Raw genomic sequence first — 22,733 nt, forward strand, 5'->3', positions numbered from 1 at the left:
TAGATCAACCTGCAGTATGAAAAATGGTTTTTTGTTTGCATATTTAAAAAAACCCTCAGTGATTATATATCTTTGACCACTGGTACAAGCTGGTTCTCCAGTCAGGGTAGCAAGCTGGGGCAGGAAGCGACAGAGTGGGACTAGATGCAGGGGCTGGGGCGGGGCACGGGGACAGTGGAGGCATGTGGAAAAGGAGACCGCCTTTGACTTCCTTTCCTATGGACCTCACTTTCAACCACTTCCTCTGCATCTTTTCATCATCACTTGCTTAATGAAAGTTTGGCTCCACGCTTGGAGAATATGCTGGGGGAAGGAATTGCAATGTTTCGGCTCTTAACTCCTCAGACAGCCATCTGCTGCTGCCTGGGTTGATCTGACTTGGGTGGTCAGAGTAGCTGCCAGTTATCAGGGTCCTACTACGCGCAAGCGCAAACGTTCCATCCTTTGCGCTTTGCCTGTATTTCTCACAGTGACCCTCTAAGGTGGGCATTATTATTTGCATTTTATAAATGTGGAAACTGAGATCCAGGGAGACTAGTGTTTTGCCTAAAGCCTCACTGGTAATAAGTGGCAGAATCAGGATGCAAATCTTGCTCTGTTTAACCTCTCAAGTCCACGCTCTTTTCATCATGCTTGGTGGGTCACTTCACTTGTTTTAATTGTAATATAAAAACAAGGGGAAAAGAAAAGAAAAGAAGGCAGTGGAGTTGAGCTAGATTGGTGCTTCCCAACTCTGGCTGCCTATTGGACTCTTCTGGGAAGCGAGAAAAAGAGCACAGAATCCCCGCCCTACTGCCAGGGATTCCAACTCAGGTCCTGGTATGCTTTAAATTCCCCACGTGATTCTGAAGGGCAAGTGGGTTGAGAACTCCTGGTCTACACCAGTGCTTCTCAAACTTGAACTGCATCCAGTCCATTTGGGTTTGTGTTAAAATGCAGATTCTGATCCAGCAGGCCTTGGTGTGGGCTGAGATGCTACATTTCTAACCAGCTCCCAGGTGTAGAAATGCTGGTGTTGCTGGTACATGGACCACTCTTTGAATAGTGAGGGTCTTAATGATCCTAGGTTTCTGTCCCCTTCTAATATGCTGTGACAGTGGAGAAAGCAGTTCTAAAGCACAGGTGTTCTGTATCCACCAAGCTTCCTGCACCTCTGTATCCTGTCATCCTTACCTGTTACAAATGAGCAGTATTTCTGTTGGTGGTCAAAATATGTGAAAGCCAAACACCAACACTGAAGGACAATGGGACATAATGAAGGGGAATGGACCGTGCGTGGGTTCATATCCCAGTTCTCGTGTTTACCAGCTGTGTGAGTTCAGGCAAGTTAATCTCTCTGAGTCTTAATTTCCTCAACTCCAAATTCAGGATAATAAAGCCTTATTGCATTGGGATATGGAGAGGATTAAATGGGTTAATATAGACAAAGCACTTTGTACCAATAGGTGCCCATCAAATGGCAACTGCTGTTATCTTGGTGGACTTTCCAAGTTGATCTAATCTTGTGATTGATAGAGCTCCCTGCAAGTCAGAGGAACCTTGATCTGTGTCCTCTGCACAAAGCAGAGTCTGCCTTTGATCTGAACGTCAGGTGACACTATGACATGACATCTCAAGGCACAGGACCTTCGGGCCAGTGTCCTTGCCTAGAGAATGACAGAGCAGAGAAAACTTTTGTTTCCTTCCTTCTCTGGATTGTTAGATTACTGTTCCCTGCCTACCTGTGGAAATTCCCTGGTGATTTTTGGTATAAAAACAGAGAACGTTAGCTCTTAACGTATTGGTTCAATGCTGCGCTCAGACTAATCGTTAGTAGTAATTTATTCGATCAGTATTAATTGGTTGCCCAGGTGCCAGGGATACAAGGACAGACAAAAACTTCACAATCTCTCTCACCCTGGAGTTTGTCGAGGGGGTGCGGGCAGATGTTGAACAAATAAAATGTACAGTTGCCATCGTGGAAGGTGCTGTGAAGGGAAAGAACAAGGCTTCCTGAAAGAAAATACTGAAGAGCTTGTAGCGCCATCAGTTTTCACTTAAAAAAAGCCTTGTGATTTCCTATGTGTAGACTGGGCTGGAGCAGGACGAGAGGGAGGGGCACAGGCAGTTAGGAGCTCTGACACTAGTCCAAGCCCAGATGGTGGTGGCCATGGAGTGGGGAGAATTTGGTGGAATCAAGACTGGGGCGAATTCCCTTCATTTGTCTTAATTATCATAAAATGTCAGCTTATAGTTTGAATAGTTTTATAATTTTCCCCCTTTTATTCAATACAGAAGACACCATGTCATCACCACAGGAAATTCTAACTAGTTGTGTGGTTTTTAGGCCAATGGTTTCCCCTCTGTATGTCTCCATCCATCCATCCATACATCCATCCATTCATTCTCTAAAATAGTGGTAGTGGTAGCAGGTGTTCGTATGAACAGGGTCTAATGTTCTTTCTTGCCCTGTCATTTGGGGACTCCAAGACAAATTAAACGTATTCACAAATAAAAAACTTTAAGCTTCAGATGAGGAGCAAAAGCAGAAAGTTTAATACTGAGTACAAGATTTCCTATTCTTTAAGAACTCTTGACTCCCTTTCTTCTGGGCCAGCACAGGTCAGTGAAATTATAATCATACTTCAAGCACAGGATGCATGAGTCAGGAAAGGTCAAGGCCGCAGTCCCCTCAAGCCAGAACTACAAAGCAAAATTGATTTCAATGCCCAGGCACCATCCCCGGCTCGAAACCGTGGGAATTGAGAGGCAGCTGGAGAGTGACTCACCTGCTAACTCTGAGTGACACACGCTGGGTCACAATTATCCCTGAACCACCTTGCTCAGAGCCCGCTGGAATGACTTACACACCTTAAATTTAAATAGCTCAGTTGTCTCACGAAATTAGTATTGGAGTAAAAACATTTAGAAAATAGAACTTCAAATGTTGCAGGTCAGGACATTCGGGACCAGAGAGGTCAACTCATGGACCTAAGGTCACACCGCTGGCTATTTGGCCAGCCCCAAGAGCCTGAAGTTAGGGACAAGGAGAATTTCTTTGGGATGGTTTTGTATGGGAGTTGCAGGATTCTGCTGCTAAGACAGAGATACTCAGCCATTTGTTTGAATCTGAGAGTGGAGTTTCAGATTCTACTCAGGTGCGTTCCACCATGGTTGATGCCCCCATGGCCTCTTCTCTGAAGTTTCCCATAATTTTCACTGGACGGTTCACTGTGAGGACTCCATCCTCCCAATCCTCTAAATCCTAAGGATCTAGGGAAAGCAAGGCCAGTTCCTCCTCTCGGAAAAGTTGGGAACCCCTGATCTCAAGGTTGATTAGCTTAAAACAATTTTTAAAAAAATAGAGAATAATGTAAATACTAATATAACATACACCGGGTTCCTGCAACCCAGAATTAATGACTATTAACATTTTCTTCAAGGTATTTTGAGAATCTTTTTTTCTTTAGAATGGCTCAGGCATGTAAGATACAGGCTGAATCTACCATCTTGCTTGATCAGCCAGATTTCTATCAAATTAGAATATAGAACTAGGACGGGAGAGAGAAAGAAATTTTTTTTTATATGGTACATAAGTGTACCATATGATGAGTTTTGACAAATGCCTATCACTGTGTTTTAAATTGCATTTTCCAATTGGAACTACAAAAAAAGAGATTTTAATTTACATAATCTTTTTTGCTGTTTTCATTTCCACTTAAAACAGGGAATAACCTGGGGATTTTTGTTTGTTTTCTGGCAGAAAATGCTTAAGTTTAAAAAAAAGTCAGAGAGTAAATGTTAAGTTTACAGATTTCCAGTGACAGATTAAAGAGAGCTAGAAAACTATGGAAAGTGAAAGTTCATTTTTGTTGCCTACAACTGTATTTTCATTTGTTAAGTTCTAGAAACGTGTTTGAATGGGGAGTCAGGAAGTCTGAATTCTAGAATCTGCGCTGCCACTAATGCACTGTATGACTGCTGGCCCATCCCTTTACCTCTTGAGGCTGATAGTCTAACATTTTATGCTTTTGGAATAGCTTGATTCCACTGTCTGCTCCATTACAGTCTTTGATTATAGTTTTACCCTTTGGTACCTCATTGACCAATTGGTCCTGATTTCCTCCATCACATATAACAAGAAGGGTGAGCTATGGACACCACAGGATGATGATAAGCTAAGCTAGTTTATGTACAAAACACATTGCCTGGGTGTCATACGTGCACTAGACTGCCATCTCTGGACCAGCTCTGCCCCCCGAGGGTCAAAGTCCACCTGCTTCTGGATCCTAGTTTCATCTCCAGGCATCCCTCTATGTACCGGCTTGAAATGTGACTTTCTTGGTGACAAGGACTGTGGTTTTCATTCATTTACTAAACATGTGATAAGCACGTTCTTTTATTCATGGCACTGTTTTTCACCTTTATATGAAGAATAGCCTTGGAGATAAGTTGCTTTAGCCATTCCTTAACTGCCAAAACTCTTTTCCTGGCTAAAAACTCAGTCTCATCTAAAAAACAAAACAACTCTAAAGCCATCATTCCCACCTGGTGCTTCTTTAATGCCATTGGGCCACTAAGGTAAGCAGTCAATGCTCACCAGGCATTCAGGGCTAATATTGTGAATTCCTCTGAGGGTTTAGGGTTGGGACGTAGGGAGTGGGTCACCCTGCCTTCAAACCCAGTACTCTGGACATCAGCTCTAGCCAAGCCTCTTCCTTCTGATTCTGTAAAGCAGGAGAAATACTCTCCTTCCACAAGCTCTGGCACTGTGAGGCAGAAAGAACTGCTCCAAGGAGGAGACCTGCCGCACCAACGACACTCTGTGGTTCAGAGAAGTGAGTTTGGACCCCAGTGGTGCCACCAATCCGTGCCAAGATCTTGGACGAATGATGGTTTCTTCACGTGGAAACAGTGAGAGCTCCAAGCCCAGGGTAGGGGTGAAGCTTCACGGCACCTGCACCTAGTAGGTACCCAATAAATATGCATTATTCCACTCAGAAGATGAAGCAGGATATTCATTTTTGAAAAATATTTATTGAAAAACTAAAGTGAACGTGGCAAAAACAAACAAACAAACCCAACACATACCTTTAAACAGCAAGCAGATGACACTGGTTAGAAAGCGTTTCCAACTCTACTCATCTAGTCTTTCCCACCATCTAAGTCAAGGAGGGCCACTGAGGGAAGCCACATGTAAACAGGTCTTCTGCACTAGTGATGAGCAAAAACTACGTGAGAGCCATCAAGAGCCATCTGACTTGCTTTCCTAGGCGATCCACCCCAAACACGAGACAGTGACCAGATCTCAGGAATATGTTCGTGGGGATCTGTGGTTCTAGTTTTAATTTGGGGGTGGGGGGTGTGTGTGGATGAAATAGTAGAAAGACAAACAGTATCAGCAGAGGGCAATCTTAAAGCACCTTGAAAATCTGGACCCTTTCCCACAATTTAACCCATTAATTCTCAAACTTTACTGTTGGAAAGAATCCCCTGATGGGATTGTTAAATTCGCATGCTCCCCAGACTGCCTGTTTCAGGTGAGCACTCCAGGTGAGTATATGCACATTGGTTAGCCATCTGGTTTGAGAAACCCTGTTTAAATTGCATTAAAACAATTCCTACCCCCTTAGACACAAGATGAAAGTCAACTTAAGGAATCTGCTGACGGTCACTGTGCTTTTGTCAACTTGCAGGGACCAATACAGGGAGGCAGGCAGGAAAAAGCCTCCGATTCCTAACGTACTGGTCTAGAGGAGCCTGAACAACCTGTCAGGTGCTGTTCAGGAAGTAAATAAAATTGAATAATAAGTTGATTTTAGGTCACAGAGTGGCCTCCAAGTGACTAACAGGCCAACCTCCTCCGTCCCAGTTTAATGAACTTTGTCGAGCCAAGGCCAGACGGGAAGCTGCCGTTCACACAGAACACGGGGTAACTGTGGGTCCTGACTTGTGAAGACACAGTGAATAAAACATCTAGAAAAACCTTTATTAACCATAGAGCGCTATGCCCAAATCATTTCGGTGCATCACGGACAACACGTAGAAATAGTCACATTGATTCCGAGGTTCCCATTATCTGCAAAGAGATGCGCTATGGCTGTGTCGAACACCAGGCAGTCGCTGTTCATGATGGCCGAGGACACGCCGTCGTGGATGGACCGGGGCGTGGCCTCCCAGGTCAGTCTCCTCCGGTTCCCGTTCAATTCCAGTCTGTAAGCGAAGTTCTCCGCCTGCTTGCGGGTGCCAATGAGCAGAACGATGGCGAAGAACTGCTGGTGGCCCTCGTACTTCTCTTGCTTCTCCAGCACCAGCATGAAGTGATGGCCGAAACACGACTGCATCATTACCCAGTCCACGGCCCCCGGCAGGTTAATGTCTGTGGCCAGGAAGACGATGTCTTCTCCCTGAAGCGTGGTGATGCTCTTGTGGGCGTGCATGAGATGGGACATCACGGCTTCCAGGGACCCCTGCCACTTGCAGGAAGCACCGGGACAAGGGCAAGAGTAGGGGCGGTATTCACAGATGTCTTCGTGCTCCGGCTTTTCCGTGTGGTGCAGGGTCAGGGAACAGCCCGTGGTGGCGTACTGCGGGGACAGAAAGAATCAGAGTGACACATCGGGCCTCCTCCACCTCTGTGGGTGCAAACCTCTAAGAGGATTCACCCGCTCAGCTTTCCAAGACTTAAACTGCATTCTTATTTCAGCTACTTTTGCTTGAGAGGAGTTAAATATTGAAGACTTCAAAGTCTCAGTGCCCATTCATCCTCAGCACTGCCGTGCATAAAATCAGGGGCACGTCCCGCACCAGGAATGAACTGCATTCCCGCCCCTGTTCCAACGCTTAAAAACATGAGAACTCAAGTGCTCTTACTATAAATGTCTAAAACGAAATTGTGAAGCCAGCCCTAGAAAATCTGGGCTTCTCCTTATTTTCTGTGAATTTAAAGAATTTTTAAAAAGAATTTAGAATTGCTTAGGGGTAGGATAAGGAATACATGTTATCACCAGACTAGTTTTCTCCTACAGACAATTTTGCAGATAGTATAATTCCCCTCCGTTGTCCCCGTCCGCTTCTTCCTGGCTCAAATTGTGACCAGCAGGCAGCCTGTGGGAAGGCTGCCCTGTGGTTCCCTGCTCTTGCTGCTGGAGTGACCAGCCCAGGGCAGAAGAGGGCTGGAGACCCCTCACGTTGCTAGAGGTATGACCTCGCCTTCTTCACCTTTTACCTTCCCCTCAGGGTGGGCTTTGGACATACTTTTTGTGGGAAAGGAAATCACATCCAAGAGCTACTTAACTAACTCGGGAGACTGCTGGTCAGTTTGGTTCCAGCCAGTGGAGGTTAAAGTGAGAAGGGCCTCACCCTCTTCTCAAAGCCCGCCGGACTTTCCCCAGACCCCTTCCTCAAGTCCATGTGCACATCTCTTCATGACCCGGTGGGTCAGGTCCTCCTGACAGGCCCGGGAAGAAGGGGAACTGAAGTGGGTCCTGGAGCGGCCGCTTGTTCTAGATGAGTTTTCTGACAGTCTCTCCCTTCAACGCTGCCTTAATAGGGTGGAAACAAAACCTTTTTCTCCCTGCACTCGGGATGACATTCCTGATGGACAAATCACATCTATCATGAGGCAAGACCACGCCAAAAGGAATTAGATTTCTATACTCAACCTTCGTAAGAATGACCACGTTAATTCCCAGATACCAGATGGAGAATCAGCTCACAAGTAGACACTTGCCCAGAGTACTACGCTGTTGTTTTGTCCAGGATAAGGAAACCTGAACGAACTTTTCGGGTGAAACCAGAAGTTAGCTTCATGCCCCTCGAGCCCAGGGTGGCAGGTATGCCATCTGGGTTCCCCCACTTGGACCCCCTCGCCCCTTGTTGAGACATGAAGACACCAAATGAGGGAAGGGCCACGTCATTTTTCTTTTCTTCTTTTTCTTTTTTTTTTGGCCGTGCCAGGCAGCTTGCAGGATCTTAGTTCCCCAACCCGGGACTGAACCCAGGACGACAGCGGTGAAAGCGCCAGCTCCTAACCACTGGACCGCCAGGGAAGTCCCCCATGTCATTCTTCTAAGATGCTATGTCCAATGCTGAAAAAAACCAAACCAAACCCCACAGCTGGTTTTGCTTCTCCCTACCCTGCCTTAGGGAATAAACCCCTGATAAACTTTAAATAGGTCACGTTCTAATCTTTACAGCTGAATTCATCCCTAGCAATAAGCAGACACTGAGCATCTTCTCCTTACAAGACCCTAAGCTGTAGTCACTGAGTGGATACAGAGCAGAGAAGGCAGCTACCACCCTTAGGGAGCTGAGTCTCCCCTAATACGGAAGAAGACGGGGGCGTAATGAGAGAAATGCAGCTCCTTCCTCCTCTGTACCTAAAGTGAATTACAACGGTCTTCAGCAGAAATTGGCAGAAATAGTCGACAGTTACTTACTTTGCCCGTAGGAATTGTGTATTCATCTTTTAGAACCACGGACTAATTTTAAAAGCACAGGCATAAGAAAGTTAATCAGAAGGAGAAACAAATTTATTTATCCATATGTATTTATAGTTCGTGTTCCTAACAGCGTAAGGCCCTAAAAAACGAACCTCTATTAACTGTGTTGTAACTCTAGGGTGAGGCTCAGAATACAGAACCTTCTGATGGTCTTCTGTGAGTGATGGGTGAGGCGCTTCTGCCGGGTGTTTAAACACACACATCCACACAATAAAAATAGCAAGAATTGGCCCAGAGCCTGGCAGATTCCCTGGCTGAAACAAGCCCTCAATATTTGGATCTGAAGACCTGTCACCATTGGCTGTTTACCACAGCTGCCCAGGAATAATTCCAGGAATGAGATGAACTCTGGCACAGAGTGTACAGAAAAGTACCACCTGCCCCTCTTCCCCAGCCCGAAGCCCCAAACCACTCCAGGTTCACGAAGTCAAATGTACAACAAATATTTATCACCTAGCAAGCATTTTAGAACTTTTTCTTGCGTAACTCAAGTAGCAATATTTATAGTCTGAATTATTGGTTTGCCTTACAAGTCACATGCTCTTCCTTCGACCCAAATACAGAGAACAGGGGACCTCCCCAAATTACACGAACAGACCAGGCTTTACTTAGCATCTGTGTGACAGTGACCTTATGAGAAAAGATCCTGCTACAGCCTCTATTAACGGAAATAAATATAATTTTAAAGTGTTAATGTGCTTACTCTGCTTTTTCTAAACAAGCTGAACTTTAATGCTCAGCTATTCCTTCTCTTTTCCATCATGGGTGAGGGTGTGTCTTCATGACCACTGTTAGGACGACTAGATTAGAGATGATCTCTAAAAAGGAAAGATGTAAGCTTTAAACGTGTGTGCACTCACGCGCACACATACACATGCACTCTCGTGCCACACTTCATACTTGTGACAGTCTCGCCATTGTTCTGGAAGGATGTTCTTGTCACCTACATTAGGGGCACTCCTCCAGGGATCAGAGGGCGGGCTTCAGGGTCTGTGAATTCCCCGAGACTGTCTATAAAATGCTCTAGGTGCCACTGAGGAGCAAATCCAAACTGCACTGGTCCCTGGGCTTGTGTGTTCTCCATAAGCTCCACGGATTTCTAAGGGCTGCCAACCTCTGTGGCGCAGATCCCGCCCCTGTGGTGTTTGCTGTCAGAGGGGCCACATCATGCAACAATAAACAGCTCAGATACATCAGAAAAACAGGTAACTATGCAAAGGAAGCCGGGGTGGGGGGCGGTGACAGGTGATTTCAAAGTGGGGAGAGGTTGAGGAAGAGGGGGGAAGGGAAGCTTCACTGTGGATGAAGCGGGTTGTGGATGGAGTAGGTCCATCCAGTTCTAGCACAGGGTCAGTGGAGCAAACAGTGGGGATAAAACCTAAACGAGCAGGAGGGTCCAGGTTCCGCCAGGGGCGTCACTGACAGTTTAGTGTATTTTCCGGGTTTCTCTACAGCAGCACTATTGACAGAGAGCAGATAAGTCTGGGTTTGGGGGGCTGTGCATTGGGGGATGTTTAGCAGCATCCTGGCCTCTGCCCGCTAGATGCCAGAGCATCTCCCCACCCACCACGTTTTGACGACCAGAAATGTCACCAGGCCTGGCCAAATGTCTCCTGGGCGGCAAAATCACCCCAGCTGAGAGCCACTGATCTTCAATGAGTGACAAAGCCCGGCGGGGCGGCCACACTCGCAGCCGCGAGGAGGGGCCACACGAGGAAGCGGGTCGGGCTGGTCACCGGCCCAGCCAGCGGGCGCTACCCAGGGCAGCTCAGGAACGCCAGCCCTGACGCACGACTAGACCTTGATGGCTTGTGCAGCGTGGAGGGAGCCCGGGGCGCTGGTTCCACCCGTTTCACAGACTGACTGACTCATCCTGGCCACGTCGTCATTGGTGGCCGCACCAGGGTCAGAGCCCTGTGTTTCCGGGTCCTCTGCCGCTCTTTCTCGGCACACAACAGCTTAGGAGTCAGACAGTCTAAGAACCAATCTCGAGAAAAAGAGACAATTTCCATCTGCCTTGATGCCCCGTACCCTCCACCGAACACACACACAACGCCCAGGGTCCACAGATACACTGCTTCTGGAAGCGGGTTCGAATATGAACTTCTTCCTTGGGTGGCAAGGAGAAAAAACAGCCCTGAAAGCAGCCCTCCCTAAGGAATGAGGTGGCAGCACCTCACAAACAAGTAACCAGTAATCAGGCCCTCCCAGCCCTCCCTGGCCTCTGGCAAGAAAGTCCTGAGGCTTCCCTTCTCTCAGTCTGGCTGGGGCCTGCCCACCCAAGGGGAGGGTTCAAAGGATGCCCGCTTTCCTTGAGACGCCCGCTTCTTCACTGCACATTCTTGTTCCTGAGATAAAGCACCTGGGCTGCTTCGCAGAGGGCTGTCTGCAGCCTGGGACACATCCATGGTTATAAATGAGATTTCTCCACCGGCAAATATCTGCTCGTCTCTTCCGGGGCCGAGTGGGATCTGCTTTAAGTAAACCTCTTTAACGGGAGGTTAGGGGAGACACGACCACACACAGGAGCCCAAAGATAAAGAAGAATGTGTGTGGCATGGGGGAGATGGTCCAGAAGAGTGAGAAACAAAGCGATGTTGAAATAACATTTCTGACTTCTCTTTTAGAAACTTTTCACATTGCGATGGCTCAAAAGTCTTGTGCAAACACGTTCTGCCATGAAAAGGGCAACATGTGACCCGGTGCCTCATTCTGATGTCTTTGCAGAAAGCAGTAAATAGTGCCAATTGTTTTCTGGACGTGGGGTTTGAAGGTTGTTTTACTTAAGCTGGAATTTAGACAAGGTTTTTCCCTTTTTGGCATAGAGACACCTTGATACTCAAATACACATGACGAGGTATGTCAGAAACGTAGTCAAACACTAGACACCTGTTATTTACCTAAGAAATACAGGCATATTATATTTGTTTATGGAATGGGTATATAAACAGAATTATTAGCCTGCATGCTAGTTAAGGTCATGGATCCTGTGACTGGTTTAGAATAAGTCTTTTCACTTATTTAATCAAATCTGAATCCATGCGATTCAAGAACGATTTGCTGGACTCCAGCAATCAACAGTCTATGACACTGGAGGCGCCGTGCACAGAAGCAGGTCCCTCTTGGGGCCTGTGAGGTAACCGCCTTGCCTCCCTCTGCTTACCTCCTAGGAAACAGTGAAATGCATTAGCGAAGTATCTGCCAGCACCTCAAACGAGAATGGCTCAAGAAAAACAAAGTACAATATATATTGTGCTATTGATGCTTATAAACTTTTGAATTAAATCCAAGAAATGACCTTGTCTTGGAGTAAGCAAAAGCAAAGTGCACTTTCTTTCCATCTAAATAAGCTGTAATCATCACAGAATGCACACTGACAGCCAAATGCAGTGTCTGACCCTGGACTGGGAAACCAAAATTGCTACAAAGGGCGTTACTGGGGCAACCACTGAAATTTGAAATATGAACTATGGATTAGATAAGAATATCTACTGCATATCACATTATCACCTTATTTACATAAACTATTTGTGCGGGGGGTGTTTATAGCTTTTCTGAAACCTTACATAGATGGGGAAACATGATGCTTTCGTCATTTTGATGGCTGTATGTCCCTCTTGCTTAAAATGTGTTTACAACCACTGGTAGAGTGGCTGTGATTAGAACTCAAGTACCCAGTGTCCTGTGTAACCTTGGATTGAGCCTACCTACCTACCAAGTCACCTCTGAGTGGGTCCATAAAACTACCTACTACTCAGCCCTTGGCTGTTATTACCAGTGGAGAATTTCAGACGTGGGCAACAGGAGAAAGTGACATCTCTTCTTTATTATAATAATCATACTCGCCCTGCATCTGTCCTTCCTCTAAGAACTTCAGCGGATTTTCACTTAACTCAAACGGTATATTCCTCACCTCTGCTATGAGGCAGGGCAAAGGCATAGTTACCTACCCATAGTGCAGTAACAGTTTCACAGAGAAGACCGTGTCACTCAGTACTTGAACAGTCAAACAGTGGTGAGGCTAAGAAAATACTGACATTTAACTTCATAAAACTTTCTTCTGGAGAAGGCAATGCTAATTCACATCTTGGGCTCAAAAATTCCTCCTTTTCGCCTAAGAAAGAGTCGCCGAGCCCCATGTGGCAGAGCTTTCTTACTGCAGGTGACTTGGTGGAAGAGTCTGGCATCTTATTATTGCAGTCATCTGAGAACATCCTACTCTTGGGGAGGGCTGTGTGTGCGTTTGGCCTTACAAAGACTCCTTGGGCTGGCAGGGGGGTCTTTTTAATCCTGGAAATGTTAAAACAAAAGTTGACTTTTGACCAAATATACCTCTCGTCTGACCACAGCTCGAGCTAGCAGGCAACCCCACCATGGCTTGGAGAACCAGTTTCGTAAGGTCCCTTCAGAGTCTCTGTTCAAGCGAACAAAAGCACCGTAAAGTAGGAGCTGGAGGGAGAGGCATTATGGGCCTTGTCCAGCCTTTCTCAATACACCCTTCCCGCCAAGCTCCCACCTGCATGGTCACGTTCACCGCCCTGCCCACCCTTCAAACGGCGCTACAATCCCTCTGGACGTTTTATTCCTCACCGAATGCAAACTGAATTCACAAGAAGGCTGAAGTGGTAGGGTTGCCAGATGTAGCAAATAAAGATACACGCAGCTCAGTATGTTCCAGACAATATTTGGGTTATACTTATATCAAAAAATTATTTGTCTATTTGAAACTCAAATTTAACTGGGCATCCTGTATGCCCACTTAAATAAAAGGCCCCTTCTGGTACCACTACTGCCATCCCTCCAAAAGCCACTACGTGAGGCTGGGATCCCTGTTCCTCAGCTGGTGGAGTTGGTAGCAGGAAGGGCAGGAGGTTGAGACATTGTATGTGTAATTATAAGGCACATTCTGGAGTTCCTGCTCCCCAAACTTACACACTTCGGGCAAATCTCTTAGGGGGGACGCTAACCGTGTCCTACCTCCTTTACAAAGTAATTCGGAGGATAACACGAGATAACGCACCCAGCTCGGGCCAGGTAAACAACATTTTCTACAAGCACTGGCCTTCCGTACAGCCCCATCAGGATCTTCCTTCCCTTCCTTCTCCGTGGGCGTGCTGCTGCTCCTCATCCTTTTTAATTTTTTAAAAAATATTTATTTATTTTTGGCTGCGTTGGGTCCTCACTGCTGTGCGCGGGCTCTCTCTAGTTGCGGTGAGCGGGGGCTACTCTTCGTTGCGGTGGCTTCTCTTGTTGCGGAGCACGGGCTCTAGGTGCGCGGGCTTCAGTAGTTGTGGTGCCCGGGCTCAGTAGTTGCGGCTCACGGGCTCTAGAGCGCAGGCTCAGTAGTTGTGGCGCACGGGCTTAGTTGCTCCCCGGCACGTGGGATCCTCCCGGACCAGGGATCAAACCCATGTCCCCTGCATTGGCAGGCGGATTCTTAACCACTGCGCCAGCCGGGAAGTCCTGCTCATCCTTTTTAATGCAGCTCCAGCACCACCACTGAGGGAGGCCTCCAGACTCCTCTGCTCCTACTACTTCAGAAGGGCTCTGTTGGCACATCTGTCTCCAGAGTTAGACTCAAGAGTTTCAGAAGGATGGGGCGGGAGGGGTGGGGCGATGGCTGGCTAGGCAGATGGTTTGTGGGAAGAGAGGGCTTGGGGCTGCAGGGGATTCCAAGGCAGGGGTGGGTCTGATGAAAAGTTAGTGGGTCATCAGGAGGGGCCAACTGTCGCCTGATGTTACATGAGGGAGAAAAAGCAGGCAGCAGCATTAAGAAAAGCAAAAGGATAACACCCATTGCTCGTGACGCTGGAGAGAAATGGGCACTTGATTGTAAATGATCCTACGTGAGAAGGCAATTTGGCTGTATTAGCAATAGCTTCTGATTTCTGCACATACCCTTTGGCCCTATCATTCAACATCTAGGAATTTATCATTAGGAAATAATTATTTTCTTATGCACAGGGATTCAGTTATAGCAGTACTTTTCTTTTTTCTTTTAAACACAGTAAGAAAACAGAATGATTTAAATGACCACAAACTGGAGTTTGATTAAATAACTGATACATTCATAATCAACGTTGCATTCCATAACATTCCAGAGTTATGGAACTGCAATACTATGCAGCCATTAAATAGGATCTTAAGGAATATTTATCAGTGTGGAAAAGCAGTCACAATGTGTTAGATGAAAAAACAGGTTATGAAATAGTATGTGGATTTCCCATCTTACTTGTTTTTCGTTGTTTTTCGTTTGTTTGTATATTTTGATGTAGCGGTAAGTTTGCAAGGACATATGCAAAAATGGTGTAGTGGCTGTTCTAGGTGGTGAGGATTATAGAAAATAATATCAAATTAAAATCTCCTATATGTTCTACATTAAAAATAATGATCATAACTTTTAAAAACATAAAATACACGCATAAAAAGTGTTGCCTAATCTAATCAGGCTTTCCCTTCTAAAAGCGTTAAAGAGATTTTTAAAAAGTCTCACCACTGAAAAACCAATGCCAGGGCCAATTTATCCAGCTCTATGAAAACCCTACAAGATTAGGAGTAGGGAAGAGAAGCTCGGTGGGAGAAATTGATGGGAGAAAATAAGATTCCTTTTTTTCTTTTAAAGTGTATCCTGGACCTGACCTCAGACTCTGACTGTTTGCTTTCTGTAGTTTCCAACTGTGCACATTTATTTAGTGTTTACTATGTGCTGGGCACTTTGCATGAGTTATTACATTTGATCCTCACAACAACCCAATCATCAGCCCATTTTACCTATGAACCTCTGGGGCTTGGAGAGGTCACCAAGTAGTCACAGTGGGGATGCAGTGGGATCTGGACCAGGAGGCTCGAGTAGGGCTGCTCTCAAAACTACCAGAGTTAAGAGGTAGCCTGGGGGAGAAGGAGTGAGCCAAAGACACTACCTTCATTGATTCAAAGTTATAAAATAGGGCCCAGGCCCACACATTTAACACAGGTTACCTTCCATCCATTTCGACAGCGTCTGTGGCTGACAACTGGGAAGGGGGTAACCTTTTATCTCACAGACACTGTACAGTGTAAAAATCATGACAATAAAGCCTTTACCCAACTGGAAATGAGAGTGACAGCTTCCCAGTTTTTAAGAAACGAATGGAGAAAGATGCACGCATGGGGCAAAGTTGATGAAATTCTGCTAGGGAATTTTCTGTATCTCTCACAAGCGTCACAAAGTACACTCAGGTTTAATATAAAAACACATTTGCTCAGGAAGCCTTTCTGTGTGACTCACCAGCAACACACAATGGCTCTGAAGGCTGGTGTTCACTCTGGCAAATGTGTACCGACTATGTGCTCCTTTCAAGGAGTGAGGAGGACCTTACGGATGGGAATGAGAAATGTCACAGTTAACAAATTTCGTCAGATGTACAAGTCTGGCTCTTAAGACATTTTACACTGAGGTCTTACTTTAGTCATTTGTATACAGCACTTTATATGGGGCTTCAAAAAAAAAGGGCGACTCTAATCCATTCCTAGGCTGGGGACTTCATAGGTCAGACCTGCTGTACCTTTTGGTTCTGCTTGTACTAAAGATCACCTTTAAGTAACAATGATTTAGTCTAGTTCCAGGCGGTGGCGACCTGTGAAAAATCTTTGGCCAATTCTGTGTAGAATCAGCATTAAACTTTGGTACTCTTTCCTAGTTGGTGCTTCTGTTCTTGATTTTATACTCAAAAGCTGTCACCTTTGTTCTTGAAAATTTGAGCCTCACCAGAAATGCACGTGGACCCCGGTGCCTGCCAGCACAGGCTTTTAGGAGCCAACCTCGTCAACTTCAGCCAGGAGTGAGGACGGCAGGGACGATTTCCAAAGTAAAGGATTTTGTCTTAGGGGAATTATTGAGGCTCAGAAGAGATCTTTGAAATTGTTTTGGCAAATGAGCTTATCCCCTCAGGATTTTAGGTGATTGATCACCCATCACCTAGCAACCACTGTGATCCCACCCATCTTCTATCTGATTTGGTGAAGCAGAAGCCCTCTCCAGCACTTCTGATCTGAGAGTGCCCACCAGCTAGGGGTTATCTCCGTTCTTTTTAACTGATATACAAAACAGTCCGAGGAAGTAGTGACTGGACTGAAGTCACAGAAAGCCAGGATGAGAACCCAGTCCTGTCTCCTGCGTAGTGCCCTTTTCCCTTGGACAGCTCGCTAGATTCCAAAATTTTAGGGCAAAAAAAGATCCTTGGTATAATCATTTAGTCCAACTCTTTCTCTTAAAGGCACTCAGGTGCCTTTTACAAAGTCAAACATCTAGTCAATAGGACAACAGTTCAGGTCTCCCAAAGGTCAGAAGGTTGGCATTCTCTCCGGGCAAAACAAAGATGAAAAGGCAATAAGCTGTAACAGTTGGGGCCTATCAGAGTTCCAAAGTTCATACATGCTCAGAGTTAAATGAGAACTTCCAGGCTCAATGGATGCTTTCTAGAAGAGAACCAGGTCAGAGGTTGCACACTGGCAGCTGGAATTTGGTCTGCAGACATGGTTGGTTGGGCCTGCAAGTACTGGCTTTACATTTGAGTTTGGCCAACGTTAAAAAAAAAAAAAAGAGATTTTTAAAAAAAATTTATTTATTTATGGCTGCGTTGGGTCTTCGTTGCTGCGCGCGGGCTTTCTCTAGTTGCGGCGAGAGGGGGCTACTCTTTGTTGTGGTGCACGGGCTTCTCATTGCGGTGGCTTCTCTTGTTGTGGAGCACGGGCTCTAGGCACACGGGCTTCAGTAGTTGTGGCACGTGGGCTCAGTAGTGGTGGCTCGCGGGCTCTATAGCGCAGACTCAGTAGTTGTGGCGCACAGGCTGAGCTGCTCCGCGGCATGTGGGATCTTCTGGACCAGGGATCAAACCCGTGTCCCCTGCATTGGCAGGCAGATTCTTAACCACTGTGCCACCAGGGAAGCCCAAATTGAGATATTTAACATTGAAAAAATCCAGATTTCTGGCTTTTCTTGAAAAAATCCAAAGGTCTGGCATGACTGCATCCACATTCCCATCCCTGCCAACCAGCCAGAGTCAGGCAAAAGTTGCCCTCTTTGAAGGTGGCATGTGTGGTCCCACCCCCAATCACCCCCACTGCCCCTGACGTCACCCGAACCTGAGGTCACGTGTCAGATGCCTCTGTCCCTCGCATTACCGGTCCCTGCTGGTATTTACAGTTTGTCCCTACCTGACTAGATGAGTCTACACTGAGGAGCTTTTAACTTTCGGTTGGATTATCTAATTTGACTTCTTTTTTTTTTTTTTTTTTTGAGGGACACAAACAACACTGTCACAATCCAACTGCAGGGAAGCCTTAATCTGACAGAGGCTTTCCAGTTCCATAATTATTTGGTGATAATGCTGCTAGAAACTTTTAGAGGAGCCAAAGAAAAAGTGGAAAGAAGATGTCTCACAGTGTAAGTGGGCTGGGATGGTTTAGCATTTCCCACGGTTGCGGAGAGAAATACTTGGCTAATATTAAAATACACTGTTGAGTGGGGGGCACCAATGTGTCAACCTTCACTTCTCCCCCTACAGCCACGTTCCCCGGAGGTGGCGGTGGGTTTGAGATAAGGGGATAGGATGCCTAAACTTCTCAGGCGTGGCACAGGCCATAGAATGGACTAAAAATACCACAGGTGGCAGACAGCCATACTCTGATAGAGATCCTTTTTTTAAAAGGAGACCTGAGCTAATAGCGCATATGGTGCCCTCTATCAAAGGTGCTGGCACGACTCTAGCCTTTAATTATGTGACCCCACACCTACATAAGGAAGCTATTTGGCAACGCATCCATTTTGGGGGCAACTGAAGCACAAGCAGTTCAGAGCTGGGTTGAAATCCCCCCAAATATTAGGTTTGTCAGCTATTCCCTCCCTCCTCTCCCCGCCACCCTTCCCACCCCACAAGCCCTACAACATTCCTGCCAATGAACTTTATAGTCAGCATCTATGTTGTCTCATTGGGATGTGTCCATCTGGTGAACTCATCCAGTCGGATGATTTTGTTACTGGTGTCAACCTCAAGTTATGATTTGGAGCCTTGGAGTATAAGCTCAGATTCCAAATCCCTACATAGTGAGTGGTACAAAGGATGTGTGCCTTCGGAATGCAGGTTTATGGGCTGGTCCACTGTGTAATCTTGACAAGTCACTTAACACTTAACCTCTCTATAGGCGCTTGTTTCCTCACCTGCGAAAAAGAAAAGCAAACTCATAAAAGATGACCCACGCAAAGGAGCTGGCACGCAGAGGGCATCCAACAAGCATTCCACAGAGCCTCCCTTCTTTTCATGGAATTCTAGAAGCTACAGGTCCTTAGAAGTTGAACAGTCCAATCTCCTCATCACAGATGAGGACATCAAGGCCCCCAGAGGTGGTCTCTCAGGCAAACAATGGCAGTGCTAGGCAACTCCTGAGACCTGGCTTCTGGTATTTTACCCAACACTGGTTTTCTCCCATGAGCCAGCCCATGAGAGAGACTCAGAGCAGGCAGGGACAGTGACAAGGCAGTCCCTATGATTTCCAGGGGCAAGTGCGAGGCATAGGGCTTGCTAGGCAGACCTAGTTTGCTGAAGTTTGCCACAGACCTCACCACTCCCTATTGCTCTCAGCCTCCCCAACAAACATTATCTCAGTTGCCTGCTGAGCCTCTGTATCCAGCCAAGTTTGGTTTATCCAAACTAACTGGCTGAGCTGCCCTGTCAATAGTCTGGATTACTGATCAACCAGAGTCGAGGCATGCATACTCCAGCTCTATAAACCTCACACATATGCATTCGCACAAAAGTGAGCCCCCAGGTCACTTTCTAAGCTTGGTTCCTGGTCTGCAGGGGGATGGTTGACCCTGTCTAATTTCAGCTTGCAAAGTGATGGCTTTGTCCAACTGCAGTCTTACAGAATGGGAACTTTAAAAATCACTGACGTGTACAGAAACGCTGGATACCCTTGATTCCCAAGAGGACTCTTCTTCAAGAGAGACTTCACATTAGGAAAGAACACGTGCTTCAATAGGAACCAGAATTCTGGATCCTGAAAGTGAAACTTCATACTTCAGACAGCATGTTGTAACTGTCCCTTTCCCTTTCTCTACGGAGCAACAAAATGCTTTTTAAAAATAAATTAGGGATAGCTGACTGATATCCAATGCTCATTTGTGACCTGTACTTCATCTAAAATAATTTCTTTTATCAGCCACTGAAGGTTTGGGGGAAAGTGAAAGGCTGAGAAGATGGCTCCCCAGAAACCCTGTGGGGCATCTGCCAGCTCCTCACCCAGGCCCCACAAAATATCTCAAACCTCAAATATCCACTCTTATGTCACCTATCGCCAAATCTTCTCTTGATCGCTAGGCTGCCACCTTCTTCATGACCTTAAGAAAATTTTGGAACTATTTTGTCTAAATTTTATAACAACCTACTACTGGGCTGGGTGAATTAGTAAGCATTACATGAGGAGTAGTTGAAAGCAGAGTAATTTATTAGGGTTGACTGAAAACCCATAGCTCAGACTCGGATTCAAACCCTTATTTGAATATGCTATTTTAAACTTGATTTGTGGTAGGGCACAGACCAAATTAAATCACTCATTTTACTGACTTGAGTCCCAAGCTTCAATTCTCTGGTGGATTATTTTTAATTTAAAAATGAGTCTTGCCCTATAAAAGTAAGCAGCAGCAAGAAAAAATGCAAGACAGCCTAAATGGCCCAAGAGACAGTAGTTACTTTTACAAAAAAACACAGAGGTATTAATGACATTATTTCTAAGTTCAGAGAGTGAACTTTATGGTAAAATTCTAGGTTATAATAAGGTAACATAGATACGTATGTCTCTGAAACTGCTCCTGAAGATTTTTAAATGACATTTGTAGGTAAACAGATGCTACAATATGACCACACAATGCAATATTATGCAGTGATTTAAAATACAGTGAGGTAGAGCTAGGTTGCAGACATAGAAAAATACGTGTGCTGAAACGAATTTAAGACAGCAAGTTGCAGAAGCCATTTTTGGAGAAAAACTTATGTGTGCATATATAAACCTTTCTGACACTGACATCTACGATTCTATATTCAGCTGCGGAAGAGTATTTTTATATATGGTTAGAAAAAACCCTATGCAGATGCACACTAAACCTAACACTGGAGGGAAAGGAGGTGCGACATCTTGCTCTTTCACTTGACTTCTTGTCTCAGTGATGTGCTTTTTTTCTTTTTTTTTTTGGCAAGATCATCGATAATTTTTTAACTAAATAAAAAATGAAGTGATGGGCTTTAAAGAACTGTAACAACAGCTCCTGCGTGCCCTTCCTGTTAAATTCCCATCAACTCTTCCTTTCACCCCACTTAGTGAAAAAACACAACTCCCCAGTCCTTGGAAGCCTGGGAGAGGGAAAGGCGTGGCTTACAGGGTTCTCTTGTTGCTGGAGGAAAACAGGCTGTAGGCACCCTTTTTTTAGCTACTCTCCCGAGGGCTCCCACGTGTCAGGGGTGCGCTGAAAGCAGGCGCGGGGTGCAGGAGGAATCCAGTAGCAATTCTTCCAAGCCCAGCGCTGGTAAAGGGTGCGTTTGGTTCGCCCTTTCCCCCCCCCCGCCCCCTCCTCAATCCCCCAAAGACAGTCAGCTTCCCGGTCCAAGTTTTACTTGGGCGGCCCAGCTCTACCCAGCCTGAGTACACGTCTGCAGAGTACGCAGGCTCCGGGTGGGGAGAGCGTGGAGTGTTCTAACAACGATCGCGTGCCAGTTAGGCTGGGGTCAGTGATCGGGCAGCTGTCAGCCCAGAGCTACTCCCAAAGTGGACAGGTGGGCATGCGGGAGCGTGGACAAGGTGTAAACATTTTTTTTTTTTTAATGAGAGAGATGCCACCTGCCTCTCAGCGCCTGCGAGTGGGCTGGAGGACACAGGAGTTCCGGGAGGTCGCCGGGCGGAGGTGCGCGGCTGGCACCTGGGCTTACCTTGCAGGGAAACAGGACTGCCGAGGCCACCTTCTCCATAGCCAGGTTCCTGATGCTGGGCGTCAGGGCGCCCCTGCACGTCGGGCAGCAGCTCAACTTCTGGCGGCATTGGTTACACACCAAGTGCCCGGCCTGGCACTGCAGGATGGGGGGCAGGACATAGTCAAAGCAGACCGGGCACTCGAAGAGCGAGGTCAGCTCGTGGTGCTGCGGGGACACCGGGCCAGCCCCGCCGCCGCCGGGGCCCGAGATCACCGCCGCCGCGGCGGGGATCGCGGACGAGCCGGGGCCCGCAGCCGAGATGGTGGCGGCGGCCGGGGGCGCAGTCGGGGACTGAGCGTGCTGGGGCTGCGGCGGCGGCTGCTTGCTGCAGGGTTTGTTAGCGCTGGGGCCGGTGGAGGACGGGCGGCTCATCGCGCTCCGAACCAACCATGGAACTGCGGGCGCCTGCCTGCCGCGGGGCCGCCGGGGTCAAGGCGGTGCGCGCCCCGCGGGCGGCGGGCTCCTGGGCAACGCCACCGCGCCCAGCCCGGGACCGAGCAGCGGAGGCGGTCGGCGCCGGGCAGGCGTGGGGGGGGGGGTCCGAACCGCGCTGACGATCTCCGCGGTCCCCGGCGCTCCGAACACCCCTCCGCGCCCCCAGACTCCTCCTCCCGGAGGCGTCGCGGACCCGAAGCCGAGCGGTGCGCAGAACCACGGCCCACTCGCTCCTGGAGCGGCAGCTGACGCAAGCCCCGGGGGCGCGCGCGGACGTGACGCTTGGATACGTGTGCGGCCGCCCAGGCGCGCGGGGACTGGCAGAGCCACCCTGCGCTGGAGCGCCGGCTCCGCCCGACTCCAGCTGGCAGCACGGGGGACCGCCTAGCGCGGGCGCTTCCTGCCGGGGCTGAGGGCCCGACCCGCGCCAGTGAGCATGTCCGGTCGCCGCCGCGCGGGGTCTTGATTTTCCGGGCTGCGGAGGGGCCCGCTTTTCGGGAAGGCGTTGCCCAAGTCCTCTGGCCACACCCCGGGGAGTCACGCCGACGCGTCCCGCGGGCGCAAACCAGGGCAACTTTAGGCGGGGCGGGGGCTTGGATGGTGGGCGGGGCAGGACGCGGGCGCCCGACGACAGGTCGGAAAAAACCGGGAGGTTTCTCTTCCCCGGGTTGAGTCAGCAGCGCGCGGGGGAGGCTTGCTGCGCGGCCAGCCCAGCTCTTAGTCTGGAGCGTGGGGTCAGGACCCGGAGCTTTGGGCAAGAGCAGGGCAAGGGGCTGGGGTTGGGTCTGCAGCGGGCGCGGGACCTAGTGCTGGG

At 47.7% G+C, this 22,733-nt stretch overlaps 1 protein-coding gene across 1 annotated transcript; it reads right to left on the minus strand.

Moving 5' to 3' along the window:
• Positions 1 to 4,996: 4,996 nt before the first annotated feature.
• On the minus strand, positions 4,997 to 22,417 carry SIAH2 (siah E3 ubiquitin protein ligase 2). The gene is made up of 2 exons (XM_068546101.1): positions 21,443 to 22,417; positions 4,997 to 6,566 (listed from the first exon to the last, which is right to left on the minus strand). Exons 1-2 carry the CDS (start codon positions 21,854 to 21,856, stop codon positions 6,009 to 6,011), a joined length of 972 nt encoding a protein of 323 aa, XP_068402202.1. The 5' UTR covers positions 21,857 to 22,417; the 3' UTR covers positions 4,997 to 6,008.
• Positions 22,418 to 22,733: the final 316 nt, after the last annotated feature.

Source organism: Eschrichtius robustus, chromosome 6 (assembly GCF_028021215.1).
Source record: "Eschrichtius robustus isolate mEscRob2 chromosome 6, mEscRob2.pri, whole genome shotgun sequence".
NCBI lineage: Eukaryota > Metazoa > Chordata > Mammalia > Artiodactyla > Eschrichtiidae > Eschrichtius > Eschrichtius robustus.

Excerpts from the sequence above, each read along its gene's own strand:
- SIAH2 (XM_068546101.1), bottom strand. The coding sequence starts at position 21,856 with ATGAGCCGCCCGTCCTCCACCGGCCCCAGCGCTAACAAACCCTGCAGC. Across the intron at positions 6,567-21,442 it reads CAGTCCTGTTTCCCTGCAAG|TACGCCACCACGGGCTGTTC; the intron begins GTAAGCCCAGGT and ends CTGTCCCCGCAG.